A 15,796-nucleotide genomic window follows, 5' to 3' on the forward strand; every position below is an offset into this window, starting at 1 on the left:
GTATAACTGGAAGGCTTTTCGTTTCTTACCATGGTGTGGCTCTGCTCTGTCTCCTAATTCTTTCTCTAGGATATTTTCTGTTAAAGAAAAGAAAATCGCCCAAGAGGTGTAGAACTCGGTTAGCTCCGTGTAACAAGCACTCATTTCTCTTACACTTACTGTGTCATGCCAAATAAATCGGATTACAATGAGCGAGCATGCTAAGAAAGCAAATGGCTCTCCATCCAGGGACACAGCTCTGTACGGCAGGTATTCTAGTCTCAATACATTGTGTGGTGCCATTCAGGGTTATAAAAATGCATTGAAAAACATTGGCTGAACTATTTAATTTTTTTTATTTCATAGCAAAAACTTTCATATTTCACTTCAGAGCTGTATCTACACATTTGATGCAAAGATACAATTTAGTCCTCATATAAACATAAAAGCCTAGTACCTAACAAAATCAACCCTGAAATATACCATTAATTACATACCATTATAAAGTACACATATATAGTGTCACACAAGTGGCTCATTTGCATACCTTCTTTCCAGAATTCCAGAGGAAGGTTGAATGGCCTCTAAAACTGCTCGCGCCATTTAAGCGCTATATACTGTACTATCCCTCAAATCCTGACCGAGGCCTCTCACCCAGTTAAGCCAGTACTCTTTAATCTGCACTAAGGAGATGCAATCACCCTGAAAATGATGTCTGCAGATGATTTGCTGGCTTACTTATTATTTAAGTCATGTCTTAAGGCCTGTTTAAAAGGTTGAACATTAACTTATAGGCTAGCTGCCTCACATCTGGTGGTATCAGAGCCACAGCTTGTTAAGACTCATTAGAATACTCTCTTCCCAGAATTCTAGAGGAGTGTTGCCTGGTCTCCTCACCTTGTGCTCTCTATAAAGAAATATAGCATGCCCCGAATAGTATCACACATGCATTCATAGTACTCCTATACTACAAACAAACATGTTACATATAGCACAAATGTATGTTTTCCCCTTATCTTAGCATGGATTGTGTTAAAGGGATATTCCAGGAGGTAAAAAGTTTTTATCCTGTGGATAGGGTATAACTATCAGATCGGTGGGGGTCCCATAACCCTTGCTCCCCTAAAATGACCGGAGCAGCCGGTTGCGCATGTGCGCTGTCACGCCATTCATTTCTGAAAGGGGTTATCCAACAAAAAATATTCAGCAGTTTTCAAACAAGCACCCAGGTCTGAATACTTTTGCAATTGCATGTAATTAGAAATTACTCCTGACGAAGCTGAGGAAGCCAAACGCTCGTCAAGGCATTTTCTGGCCATCTCTTGGTCTTTTTCCCCTGATCATGTCTACAGGTAGGTTTTGTGGATGGGGGTCTTTGATGTGATTTATTACTCTTTAGCCTTATTGTCATTTGAGGATTATGGTGGAAGTCCCCCTCTGATTATTACATAATTCAATATAGGCTTTATATGCAATTATATGGTGCTATTTTGTAACACCACCCAGTTTCCCCTAGGTTATTCCTGGATAGAGTTGAGCGAACCCGAACTGTAAAGTTCGGGTTCGTACCGAACTTTAGGTTTTTCGGCACCTGGACCCGAACACGAACATTTCAGTAAAAGTTCGTGTTCGGTGTTTGGCAATTTTTATGGCGCTTTCTGAAAGGCTGGAAAGCAGCCAATCAACAAGCGTCATACTACTTGCCCCAAAAGGCCATCACAGCCATGCCTACTATTGGCATGGCTTTGATTGGCCAACTGAAGCATGTGACCCAGCCTCTATTTAAGCTGGAGTCACATAGCGCTGCCTGTCACTCTGCTCGGATTAGTGTAGGGATAGGCTGCAGCTGCTGTGAGGGAGAGATCAGGGAGAAATCTTATGAAGAACTGCTTCTTTACTCAGCGATCTACAGCAAATGTGTTTTGTGGGTGCAGTGCACAATTGTTATAAGCCTGCCCTAAGCCAACTACTACTGAAAACGAACTTTGTTTCCTTCAGTTAGTCAATATCAATACATAATCGGCAGCCATTTTATGCAACGATAGTGCACCAGCACAGGCTATCTGCATGTCTGCAAGTCCAGAAATACTGCTTTGAGACACTGGGCTTAAAAAAAAAACTTTTTTTCATATAGTGCACATCTAGGATTATACGTGCATAAGTGACTGTGAAATTTAGGCCACAAATACGGCTTTTTGCTTACTTGGGCATACTGGGGCGAAAAAACCCCATCTGTTTCATATAGTGCACATCTAGGATTAGATGTGCATAAGTGAGTGTCACATTTAGGCCAGAAATACAGCTTTTTGCTTACTGGGGTTAAAAAACCCTCTGATATACTGCACATCTGGGATTAGACTTGCATAAGTGACTGTGAAATTTAGGCCACAAATACGGCTTTTTGCTTACTGGGGTGAAAAAACCCTCTGATACACTGCACATCTGGGATTAGACGTGCATAAGTGACTCTGAAATTTAAGCCACAAATACCACTGTCATATAGAGTTAAAAAAAAAATTTTTTTAGTGCAATACCCTACATCAGGGTTTTTATTGGCGGTTAATTATTTTTAACAGACTTAACCACTTTTTACTTTGCTTGGTGAACGCTAACTATGAGGCAAACATCTAATAAGAGACGAGGTCATGGTCGTGGTGGTGGTGTTGGTGGAGCCTCTGGTGCAGGGAGAGGACGTGGCCGTTCTGCCACAGCTACACGTCCTACTGAAACTACTACCTAAGGTCGGGCCTAATTCCGTTCTAAGGATGGTAAGGCCTGAGCAAGTACAGGCGCTAGTCGATTGGGTGGCCAACAGTGGATCCAGCAGGTTCACATTATCTCCCACCCAGTCTTCTGCAGAAAGTGCACAGGTGGTGCCTGAAACCCATGCCCATCAGTCTGTCACATCACCCCCATGCATATCGGGGAACCTGTCTGAGCCTCAAGTCATGCAGCAGTCTCTTATGCTGTTTGAAGACTCTGCTGGCAGGGTTTCCCAAGGGCATCCACCTAGCCCTTCCCCAGGAGTGGAAGACATAGAATGCACTGACGCACAACCACTTATGCTTCCTGATGAGGACATGAGAATACCACCTCAGCACGTCTCTGATCATGACGAAACACAGGTGCCAACTGCTGCGTCTTTCTGCAGTGTGCAGACCGAAAAGGAGGTCAGGGAGGAAGACTGAGTGGAAGACGATGCAGGGGACGATGAGGTCCTAGACCCCACATGGAATGAAGGTCGTGCCACTGACTTTCAGAGTTCGGAGGAAGAGGCAGTGGTGAGACCGAGCCAACAGCGTAGCAAAAGAGGGAGCAGGGTGCAAAAGCAGAGCAGAAGAGTCCTGCCAACACAATGTGCTGACGACAAGACCCGAGTGGTTTGCATGCTGTGCCATCAGAGCCTGAAGCGAGGCATTAACGTTCTGAACCTTAGCACAACCTGCATGACCAGGCATCTACATGCGAGACACGGGCTGCAGTGGAGTAAGCACCTTCAAAACCATGAAAGGGCTCAGGCCCCTCCTGCTCCCTCTTCTGCTGCTGCCTCGGCCTCTTCCTCCGCCTCTGGAGGAACATTGGCACCTGCCGCCCAGCAAGCAGAGGATGTGCCACCAACAACACCACCTCCGTCACCAAGCATCTCCACCATGTCACACGGAAGTGTTCAGCTCTCCATCTCACAAACCTGTGAGAGAAAGCGTAAATTCCCACCTAGCCACCCTCGATCCCTGGCCCTGAATGCCAGCATTTCTAAACTACTGGCCTTTGAAATGCTGTCATTCAGGCTGGTGGAGACAGACAGCTTCAAACAGCTCATGTCGCTTGCTGTCCCACAGTACGTTGTTCCCAGCCGCCACTACTTCTCCAGGAGAGCCGTGCCCTCCCTGCACAACCAAGTATTGGATAAAATCAAGTGTGCACTGCGCAACGCCATCTGTGGCAAGGTCCACCTAACCACAAATACGTGGACCAGTAAGCACGGCCAGGGACGCTATATCTCCCTAACTGCACACTGGGTAAATGTAGTGGCGGCTGGGCCCCAGGCGGAGAGCTGTTCTCTCTCTCGCTGGTGCACGTCCTTCCGCCACCAAGGATCGCAGGGCATCATTCTTTGCCTCCTCTTCCTACTCGGCTTCCTCCTCCTCTTCTACCACCTCCTCATCCGGTCAGCGACAGACCTTCACCACCAACTTCAGCACAACCAGGGGTAAACATCAGCAGGCCGTTCTGAAACTGATGTGTTTGGGGGACAGGCTCCACACTGCGCAGGAGTTGTGGGGGGGTATAGAACAACAGACCGATGAGTGGTTGCTGCCAGTGAGCCTCAAGACCGGCCTGGGGGTGTGTGATAATGGGCGAAATCTCGTTGCAGCTCTGGGACTAGCCGGTTTGACGCACATCCCTTGCCTGGCGCATGTGCTGAATTTGGTGGTGCAGAAATTCATTCACAACTACCCCGACATGTCAGAGCTGCTGCATAAAGTGAGGGCCGTCTGTGCGCGCTTCCGGCGTTCTCATCCTGCCGCCGCTCGGCTGTCTGCTCTACAGCGTAACTTCGGCTTTCCTGCTCACCGCCTCATATGCGACGTGCCCACCAGGTGGAACTCCACCTTGCACATGCTGGAGAGACTGTGCGAGCAGCATCAGGCCATAGTGGAGTTTCAGCTGCAGCACGCATGGGTGAGTCGCACTGCGGAACAGCGCCACTTCACCACCAATGACTGGGCCTCCATGAGAGACCTGTGTGCCCTGTTGTGCTGTTTCGAGTACTCCACCAACATGGCCAGTGGCGATGACGCCGTTATCAGCGTTACAATACCACTTCTATGTCTCCTTGAGAAAACACTTAGGGCGATGATGGAAGAGGATGTGGCCCAGGACGAGGAGGAGGAAGAGGGGTCATCTCTAACACTTTCAGGCCAGTCTTTTAGAAGTGGCTAAGAGGGAGGTTTTTTGCAACAGCAGAGGCCATGTACAAATTTGGCCAGCCAGGGCCCACTACTGGAGGACGAGGAGGAGGAGGATGAGGAGGAGGATGGTGATGAAGCATGTTCACAGCGGGGTGGCACCCAACGCAGCTCGGGCCCATCACTGGTGCGTGGCTGGGGGGATACGGAGGACGCAGACGATACGCCTCCCACAGAGGACAGCTTGTCCTTACCTCTGGGCAGCCTGGCACACATGAGCGACTACATGCTGCAGTGCCTGCGCAACGACAGCAGAGTTGCCCACATTTTAACGTGTGCTGACTACTGGGTGGCCACCCTGCTGGATCCCCATTACAAAGACAATGTGACATCATTAATTCCCTCACTGGAGCGTGATCGGAAGATGCGCGACTACAGGAGCACGCTGGTAGACGCGCTCCTGAGATAATTCCCGACTGACACCGGGGGACAAGTGGAAGCACAAGGCGAAGGCAGGGGAGGAGGAAGAGGTCGCCAATGCAGCTGTGTCAGCGCCAGCACCTCAGAAGGCAGGGTTAGCATGGCCGACATGTGGAAAAGCTTTGTCACCTCGCCGCAACAACCGGCCCCAACAGATGATATGGAGCGTGTTAGCAGGAGGCAGCATTTAAGGGCTCTTTCACACCTGCGTTCTTTTCTTCCGGCATAGAGTTCCGTCGTCGGGGCTCTATGCCGGAAGAATCCTGATCAGTTTTATCCTAATGCATTCTGAATGGAGAGAAATCCGTTCAGGATGCATCAGGATGTCTTCAGTTCCGGAACGGAACGTTTTTTGGCCGGAGAAAATACTGCAGCATGCTGCGCTTTTTGCTCCGGCCAAAAATCCTGAAGACTTGCCGCAAGGCCGGATCCGGAATTAATGCCCATTGAAAGGCATTGATCCGGATCCGGCCTTAAGCTAAACGTCGTTTCGCCGCATTGCCGGACCCGACATTTAGCTTTTTCAGAGTGGTTACCATGGCTGCCGGGACGCTAAAGTCCTGGCAGCCATGGTAAAGTGTAGCAGGGAGCCGGGGAGCAGCATACTTACCGTCCATGCGGCTCCCGGGGCGCTCCAGAGTGACATCAGGGCGCCCCAAGCGCATGGATCACGTGATCACATGGATCACGTCATCCATGCGCATGGGGCGCTCTGACGTCATTCTGGAGCGCCCCGGGAGCCGCACGGACTGTAAGTATACTGCTCCCCCGCTCCCCGCTCCTACTATGGCAACCAGGACTTTAATAGCGTCCTGGGTTCCATAGTAACACTGAAAGCATTTTGAATACGGCTCCGTCTTCAAATGCTTTCAGTACACTTGCGTTTTTCCGGATCCGGCGGGCACCTCCGACAACGGATGTGCACGCCGGATCCCAACAACGCAAGTGTGAAAGAGGCCTAAACAACATGGTGGAACAGTACCTGTGGACACGCCTACACATACTGACTGATGGTTCTGCCCCATTCAACTTCTGGGTCTCCAAATTGTCCACATGGCCAAAGCGTGCCCTGTATGCCTTGGAGGTGCTGGCCTGCCCTGCGGCCAGTGTACTCTCTGAACGTGTATTTAGCACGGCAGGAGGCGTCATTTCAGACAGACGCAGCCGCCTGTCCACAGCCAACGTGGACAAGCTCACGTTCATTAAAATGAACCAGGCCTGAATCCCACAAGACTTGTCTGTACCTTGTACTCAAGTGCACTTATTCCTTTTTTTTTATTTTTTATATGTCACAATATTTTGGGGGATTCCCCTATGTAAAAATGCAAAATAACACACATCTGTGTTGGCTACCTATTCCTCCTTCGCCGCCGCTTCCACCTAGACCGCCACATGAGCCTACACGGCCACATCCACCCATTCACCGCCTCCTCAACCTCTTCCTCCTACATCATTCCTAATTTTTATTTTTTTAAGGTCTTTTAATGTTTTTCAATTCATTTGCCTATCCACATTTGTTTGCAGAGCATTTGCCATGCTCTTAAGCCCATTTTGCTGCCTTTTGCAGCCCTCTAGCTCTTTCTAGGGCTATTTTAGAGCCATTTTAGTGGCCAAAAGTTCGGGTCCCCATTGACTTCAATGTAGTTCGGGTTCGGGGTCAAGTTCGGGTCCAGGTGTCCGCTCAACTCTATTCCTGGACATGTTATACAACCTTTTGGGAGGGAGTAAGACCAGTGGCCAGTGACTTAGTACAGCATTGTGGTTATGGTTACCTACTTCTAAAGCTATCATTGACATTTTTATTATGTATTTTTCGTTTTTTTTTTGTTCAATAAACTGATATTTTTCTCATTTATATTGTTGAGCTTGGTGTAAATATTTATAGGTTATTGTGATAGAGAGAGCTGGTTCTAGCTTTGTTAGAAACAGATTGTCCTGTGCTATATGATGTCTGATTTTTATTTCTTACGTTAATCATGGGATAACCCCTTTAAGGGGTTTCTCAGGCTCCTGAAATTGCTGATTTATCCTCACCCCCTTCCCTCCACATACAGATGCATATCAGCAGAGAGGTGGGATGAGTTATTCACTGACAGCCTGTTTAGCTGCCAATGCCACATCACCACTCTGTGGTCTCCTCATGCTGCTGCCACATCACCACTCTGTGGTCTCCTCATGCTGCTGCCACATCACCACTCTGTGGTTTCCTCATACTGCTGCAACATCATTACTCTGTGGTCTCCTCATGCTGCTGCTTCCATCTCCACACTATGTTGCCTTGCCACTTTGTGGTCTCCTCATGCTGCTGCCAACTCACAACTGTGTCTCTGGGCCACTCTGTGGCCTCCTCATGCTGCTGATGCCACCTTCACACACTGTCATTGTGCCACTCTGTGGTCTCCTTTTGCTGCTGCCCCATCACCACTCTGTGGCCTCCTCATGCTGCTGCTGCCACCTCCACACTATGTCACCTTGCCAGTCTGTGGCCTCCTCATGCTGTTGCTGCCACCTCCACACTCTGTCATTGTGCCACTCTGTGGTCTCCTTATGCTGATGCCACATCACCACTCCATGGTCTCCTCATGCTGCTGCCACATCGCCACTCTGTGGTCTCCTCATGCTACTGCCACATAACCACTCTGTGGTCTCCCCATGCTGATGCCAAATCACTACTCTGATCTCCTCATGCTGCTGCTACCTCAACACTATGTCACTGGGCCACTCTATGGTCTCCTCATGCTGCTGCCACCTCATCACTATGTCACTGGGCCACTCTGTGTCTCCTCATGCTGCTGCTACCTCAACACTATGTCTCTGGGCTACTCTATGGTCTTCTCATGCTGCTGCCACCTCATCACTATGTCATTGGGACACTCTGTGGACTTCTCATGCTATTCCCACCCTCCCCACTGTGTGACTAGGCCACTAGTGTCCCTGTTTGGCCTTGTTGACATCATCATTTATTTGAGCCTTCTTCTGATCTGTCATAAGAAAGGAAAAATGAGACGCAAAATGGATCCTGTCTATGTAGCAGCTGAAAGGCCTCTAAGGTCCCATCAGAATTACGTGTCATCTCGTGTTTTGGATCCACTCCTGTTTTCTTAGCATCAGCAATACTGATGGATTACTGACCAAATGCTGACCAACTGAAGGCAGACAGGATGCGTTTTTTTCAGAGTTATTGTTCTGACAGAGCAGAGGAATCGAAAAATGATTAGTGACGTCAACACAAACTTACTGCTGACACCCTCCCCATTCTGTCGGGGGGGGGGGGCTCTACTTGTGTAAGCGTTTAATAGAACAGGTTCTGTAGACATCTATGTGGAATCAGCTGCCGACGGTGTAAAAGGAGTGCGCACTTTCACACTATAGTAGGATCTTGGGTAGAGTTGAGCGGACACCTGGATGTTCGGGTTCGACGAGTTCGGCCGAACTTGAAAAAAACCCTTGAACCCAAAACCGAACGCCATTGAAGTCAATGGGGACCCGAACTTTTGGGCACTAAAATGGCTCTAAAATAGTCCTGGAAAGGGCGAGAGGGCTGCAAAAGGCATCAAAATGTGCTAAAGAGCATGGCAACTGTTCTGCAAACAAATGTGGATAGGGAAAGGACTTAAAATAACATAAAATACAGAAAAATTAAAAATAACAATCTGGATCTAGGAGTAGGAGGTTGAGGAGGCGGTGGATGGGTGGATGTGGTGGTGTAGGTTGACGTGGCGGTGTAGGTGGAAGCGGCGGTGAAGGAGGTATAGGTAGCCAACACTGATTTGAGTTATTTTTTATTTTTAAATTGGGGTATCCCCCAAAATATCTGGACATATAACAAAATAAAACAAAGAATAAGTGCACTTGAGTACAAGAATGGATGGCTGAGGCTGGTTTAAATGTCTATTCTGCACAAGGTACGGACAATCCTGTGGGATCCATGCCTGGTTCATTTTAATAAACATAAGCTTGTCCACATTGGATGCGGCCTGTGATCATGCTCTCTGCCGTGCTAAACACACGTTCACACTATACACTGGCTGCAGGGCAGGTCAGCACCTCCAAGGCTGACAAAGCTTTTCCACATTTTGGCCATGCTAACCCTGCCTTCTCAGGTGCTGGCGGTGCCCCAGCCTCCTCCTCTGCATTCGCCTTGTGCTTCCACTGTGCCCCCGCTGTCAGGTAGGAATGCCATCAGCAGCGTGCGCTTGTCGCACATCTTCCGATCAGTAACAGATATTTTCACTAAATTTAGTCCCCTGTCAGCAATGCAGAGCAGGGGTTCATTCACGGCAAAAGGGGGTTAATGTCACCCAGCAATAGAACAGAGCATTTTGAGAGAACGAGGCCCATGTCACCCAGGCACAGCAGGCGTTCATTCACGGCAAAAGGGGGATCTTGTCACCCAGCAATAGAACAGAGGATTTTGAGAGATTTAGGCCCCTGTCACCCAGGCACAGCAGGGGTTCATTCACGGCAAAAGGGGGTTCATGTCACCCAGCAATAGAACAGAGGATTTTGAGAGATTTAGGCCCCTGTCACCCAGGCACAGCAGGGGTTCATTCACGGCAAAAGGGGGTTCTTGTCACCCAGCAATAGAGCAGAGGATTTTGAGAGAACGAGGCCCATGTCACCCAGGCACAGCAGGGGTTAATTCAAGGCAAAACTAGCTTCATGTCACCCATCAATAGAACCAAGGAAAAAGTAAAATTTGCTTAAAGGGAATCTGTCACTAGCAATTTACCAATTTTTTTTTTTCATGAATCCATGTTTAACAGAGTACCTTTTTTCCATCTGTCTTGTTCTTTTGATTGTCAGTCTTGTCATTTCTTCAAAAAATCGATTCTTATGATATGTAAATGACGCTGTAAGGAGCCCAGAGGGGCGTTCTTCTTTCTCCACGGTGCCCAGGAACGCCCCTCTGAAGTGCCGTGCCCGGCTAAATTTGAAAACTAATAACGCCTCCAAGTTCATCTAAATCGCCTCCCTGAGGCGCGGCTAAGTGCTCAACACCCCCCCTCCTCAGCGCCGCGCTCTGCGGCAAACACCCCGATCCTCCTCTCGCCAGCATCCCATTCCCCGCGCAGGCGCAGTGCCGGCGATTGCCTGCGCTATGATAAGATGACTGACGGCACTGCGCCTGCGCGGGATTTGGGATGCCGGCGAGAGGAGGATCGGAATGTTTGCCACAGAGCGTGGCGCTGCGGAGGGGGGGTGTTGAGCACTTAGCCGCGCCTCTGGGAGGCGATTTAGATGAACTTGGAGGCGTTATTAGTTTTCAAATTTAGCCGGGCACGGCACTTCAGAGGGGCGTTCCTGGGCACCGTGGAGAAAGAAAAACGCCCCTCTGGGCTCCTTACAGCGTCATTTACATATCATAAGAATCGATTTTTTTGAAGGAATGACAAGACTGACAATCAAAAGAATAAGACAGATGGAAAAAAGGTACTCTGTTAAACATGGATTCATGAAAAGAAAATTGGGGTAAATTGCTAGTGACAGATTCCCTTTAAGAGCATGGCAACTGCTCTGCAAACAAATGTGGATAGGGAAATAACTTAAAATAAAATTGTTGAGGGAAGTGTTGGATTTAAATATATATGTACCGTATATGTCGGCGTATAAGACGACTGGGCGTATAAGACGACCCCCAACTTTTCCATTCAAAATTAGGGTTTGGGCTATACTCGCCGTATAAGACTACCCCCTGGCACTGTTATGGGGAGGGAGATCAGTGGATGACACTGCTATGGGGGGGATCTATGGAGGACACTATATAGCATCTTATGCTATATGTGTCATCCACAGATCCACCCCATGACAGTGCCATCCACAGATCCCCCTCCCCCTAAACAGTGCCATCCACAGATCCCACCCTAAACAGTGCCATCCACAGATCTCCCTACCCATAACAGTGTCATCCACAGATCACCCCCATGACAGTGCCATCCACAGATCTCCCTCCCATAACAGTGCCATCCACAGATCCCCCAATGACAGTGCCATCCACAGATCCCCCTCCCCATAACAGTGTCATCCACAGATCCCCCCATGACAGTGCCATCCACAGATCCCCCTTCCCATAACAGTGCCATCCACAGACCCCCCTCCAAATAGTGCCATCCACAGATCCCCCCCTAAACACTGCCATCCACAGATCTCCCTCCCCATAACAGTGCCATCCACAGACCCCCCTCCAAATAGTGCCATCCACAGATCCCCCCCTAAACACTGCCATCCACAGATCTCCCTCCCATGACAGTGCCATCCACAGATCCCCCTCCCTGACGCCCAGAGGAGTATACATTTATTAACTGTAATCTGTAAACTTTACCTTTAAATGAGCGCTCATGTCTTTACTATTGTACTCTCAGCTCTGGTAATAGGCACTAGCAGTGCGGGCGGCGCTCACTCACTGACGTCACGCGCCTGCGCCGCCTAGTGGAATGAGCAGGCACGTAACGTCAGACGTCAGTGAGTGAGCGCCGCCCGCACTGCCTGTTAGCGGAGCTGAGAGTAAGGTACAATAGTAAAGACATGAGCGCTCATTTAAAGATAAAGTTACAGATTACAGTTAATAAATGTAGTGAGCGGTGGGGCCCTGTATATTCTAACACCCAGGCAAGCGTCCCCGTCACCATGGGAACGCCTGGGGGTTAGAATATACCATCGGATCTGAGTATACCCGGCGTATAAGACGACCCCCGACTTTTGAAAATAATTTTTAGTGTTAGAAAGTCGTCTTATACGCCGGCATATACGGTATATATGCCCTTACATATATACATATATATTGGCCCTTTTTCATGGGCCAGTCCAGGTGGTAGGTGTATACATAGAGATGTATGTATGCTCCCTTGTCAGCATACATCTCTATGTATATAATATATTGTAGGTGGGCTTATTATTGCCCATTCAGACCCCCTGATATATATATATACAGTGGGGGAAATAATTATTTGACCCCTCACTGATTTTGTAAGTTTGTCCAATGACAAAGAAATGAAAAGTCTCAGAACAGTATCATTTCAATGGTAGGTTTATTGTAACAGTGGCAGATAGCACATCAAAAGGAAAATCGAAAAAATAACTTTAAATAAAAGATAGCAACTGATTTGCATTTCATTGAGTGAAATAAGTATTTGAACCCCTACCAACCATTAAGAGTTCTGGCTCCCACAGAGTGGTTAGACACTTCTACTCAATTAGTCACCCTCATTAAGGACACCTGTCTTAACTAGTCACCTGTATAAAAGACACCTGTCCACAGAATCAATCAATCGAACAGACTCCAAACTCTCCAACATGGGAAAGACCAAAGAGCTGTCCAAGGATGTCAGAGACAAAATTGTAGACCTGCACAAGGCTGGAATGGGCTACAAAACCATTAGCAAGAAGCTGGGAGAGAAGGTGACAACTGTTGGTGCGATTGTTCGAAAATGGAAGGAGCACAAAATGACCATCAATCGACCTCGCTCTGGGGCTCCACGCAAGATCTCACCTCGTGGGGTGTCAATGGTTCTGAGAAAGGTGAAAAAGCATCCTAGAACTACACGGGAGGAGTTAGTTAATGACCTCAAATTAGCAGGGACCACAGTCACCAAGAAAACCATTGGAAACACATTACACCGCAATGGATTAAAATCCTGCAGGGCTCGCAAGGTCCCCCTGCTCAGGAAGGCACATGTGCAGGCCCGTCTGAAGTTTGCCAATGAACACCTGAATGATTCAGAGAGTGACTGGGAGAAGGTGCTGTGGTCTGATGAGACCAAAATAGAGCTCTTTAGCATTAACTCAACTCGCTGTGTTTGGAGGAAGAAAAATGCTGCCTATGACCCCCAAAACACCGTCCCCACCGTCAAGCATGGGGGTGGAAACATTTTGCTTTGGGGGTGTTTTTCTGCTAAGGGCACAGGACAACTTATTCGCATAAACGGGAAAATGGACGGAGCCATGTATCGTGAAATCCTGAGCGACAACCTCCTTCCCTCTGCCAGGAGACTGAAAATGGGTCGTGGATGGGTGTTCCAGCACGACAATGACCCAAAACATACAGCAAAGGCAACAAAGGAGTGGCTCAAGAAGAAGCACATTAAGGTCATGGAGTGGCCTAGTCAGTCTCCGGACCTTAATCCAATCGAAAACCTATGGAGGGAGCTCAAGCTCAGAGTTGCACAGAGACAGCCTCGAAACCTTAGGGATTTAGAGATGATCTGCAAAGAGGAGTGGACCAACATTCCTCCTAAAATGTGCGCAAACTTGGTCATCAATTACAAGAAACGTTTGACCTCTGTGCTTGCAAACAAGGGTTTTTCCACCAAGTATTAAGTCTTTTTTTGTTAGAGGGTTCAAATACTTATTTCACTCAATGAAATGCAAATCAGTTGCTATCTTTTATTTAAAGTTATTTTTTCGATTTTCCTTTTGATGTGCTATCTGCCACTGTTACAATAAACCTACCATTGAAATGATACTGTTCTGAGACTTTTCATTTCTTTGTCATTGGACAAACTTACAAAATCAGTGAGGGGTCAAATAATTATTTCCCCCACTGTATATATATATATATATATAAACATACAGTTGCAAGAAAAAATATGTGAACCCTTTGGAATGATATGGATTTCTGCACAAATTGGTCATAAAATGTGATCTGATCTTCATCTAAGTTACAGCAATAGACAATCACAGTCTGCTTAAAGAATTAAATGTTACCATGTTTTTATTGATCACACCATGTAAACATTCACAATGCCGGTGGAAAAAGTATGTGAACCCCTAGACTAATGACATATCCAAGAGCTAATTGGAGTGAGGTGTCAACCAACTGGAGTCCAATCAATGAGTTGAGATTGGAGGTGTTGGTTACAGCTGCCCTGACCTACAAAAAACACACACCAGTTCTGGGTTTGATTTTCACAAGAAGCATTGCCTGATGTGAATGATGCCTTGCACAAAAGAGCTCTCAGAAGACCTACGATTAAGAATTGTTGACTTGCATAAAGCTGGAAAGGGTTATAAAAGTATCTACAAAAGCCTTGCTGTTCATCAGTCCACGGTAAGACAAATTGTCTATAAATGGAGAAAGTTCAGCACTGCTGCTACTCTCCCTAGGAGTGGCCGTCCTGTAAAGATGACTGCAAGAGCACAGCGCAGACTGCTCAATGAGGTGAAGAAGAATCCTAGAGTGTCAGCTAAAAACTTACAAAAGTCTCTGGCATATGCTAACATCCCTGTTAGCGAATCTATGATACATAAAACACTAAACAAGAATGGGTTTCATGGGAGGATACCACAGAGGAAGCCGCTGCTGTCCAAAAAAAGCATTGCTGCATGTTTACAGTTTGCACAAGAGCACCTGGATGTTCCACAGCAGTACTGGCAAAATATTCTGTAGACAGATGAAACCAAAGTTGAGTTGTTTGGAAGAAACATACAACACTATGTGTGGAGAAAAAAAGGCACAGCACACCAATATCAAAACCCCATCCCAACTGTGAAGTATGGTGGTGGGGGCATCATGGTTTGGGGCTGCTTTGCTGCATCAGGGCCTGGACGGATTGCTATCATCGAAGGAAAAATGAATTCCCAAGTTTATCAAGACATTTTGCAGGAGAACTTAAGGCCATCTGTCCACCAGCTGAAGCTCAACAGAAGATGGGTGTTGCAACAGGACAACGACCCAAAGCATAGAAGTAAATCAACAACAGAATGGCTTAAACAGAAGAAAATACGCCTTCTGGAGTGGCCCAGTCATGGTCCTGACCTCAACCCGATTGAGATGCTGTGACATGACCTCAAGAAAGCGATTCACACCAGACATCCCAAGAATATTGCTGAACTGAAACAGTTCTGTAAAGAGGAATGGTCAAGAATTACTCCTGACCGTTGTGCATGTCTGATCTGCAACTACAGTAAACATTTGGTTGAAGTTATTGCTACCAAAGGAGGTTCAACCAGTTATTAAATCCAAGGGTTCACATACTTTTTCCACCTGCACTGTGAATGTTTACATGGTGTGTTCAATAAAAACATGGTAACATTTAATTCTTTGTGTGTTATTAGTTTAAGCAGACTGTGATTGTCTATTATTGTGACTTAGATGAAGATCAGATCACATTTTATGACCAATTTGTGCAGAAATCCATATCATTCCAAAGGGTTCACAAACTTTTTCTTGCAACTGTATATATGTGTGTATATATATACTTATGGATGTGCCCCAAGCATCTATAAGTATATATACAGTTAAACTGTGCCCAGAGCTCCCATGGATGCCCCCCCCCCTCTGGAATGTGCCTGCTGGGTGGGGAGAGACCGACAACTGGACAATTATGTCCAGTTTTGGCCTCTTCAAAGGACAGATGATCAATAAAGATCCTCTGCCCTTTGTCACCATCTCCGGCAGCGCCGCTCTGTGTGCCGCTCACCTCCGGCGC

At 47.3% G+C, this 15,796-nt stretch overlaps 1 protein-coding gene across 3 annotated transcripts in view; it reads right to left on the minus strand.

Annotated features, from left to right (window-relative positions):
* CHODL (chondrolectin) overlaps positions 1–15,796 on the minus strand; it is a 154,902-nt gene that overhangs the window by 8,444 nt on the left and 130,662 nt on the right. For 2 of the 3 annotated variants that reach the window (XM_040421773.1, XM_040421771.1), the window contains exon 4: positions 30–77. The exons of the other annotated variant lie outside the window; for it this stretch is intronic. In XM_040421773.1, the coding sequence (XP_040277707.1) occupies positions 30–77 (48 nt within the window). The remainder of the gene's footprint in view (positions 1–29; positions 78–15,796) is intronic. 3 annotated transcript variants of the gene reach the window in all.

This window comes from Bufo bufo, chromosome 3 (assembly GCF_905171765.1).
Source record: "Bufo bufo chromosome 3, aBufBuf1.1, whole genome shotgun sequence".
Classification (NCBI taxonomy): Eukaryota; Metazoa; Chordata; class Amphibia; order Anura; family Bufonidae; genus Bufo; species Bufo bufo.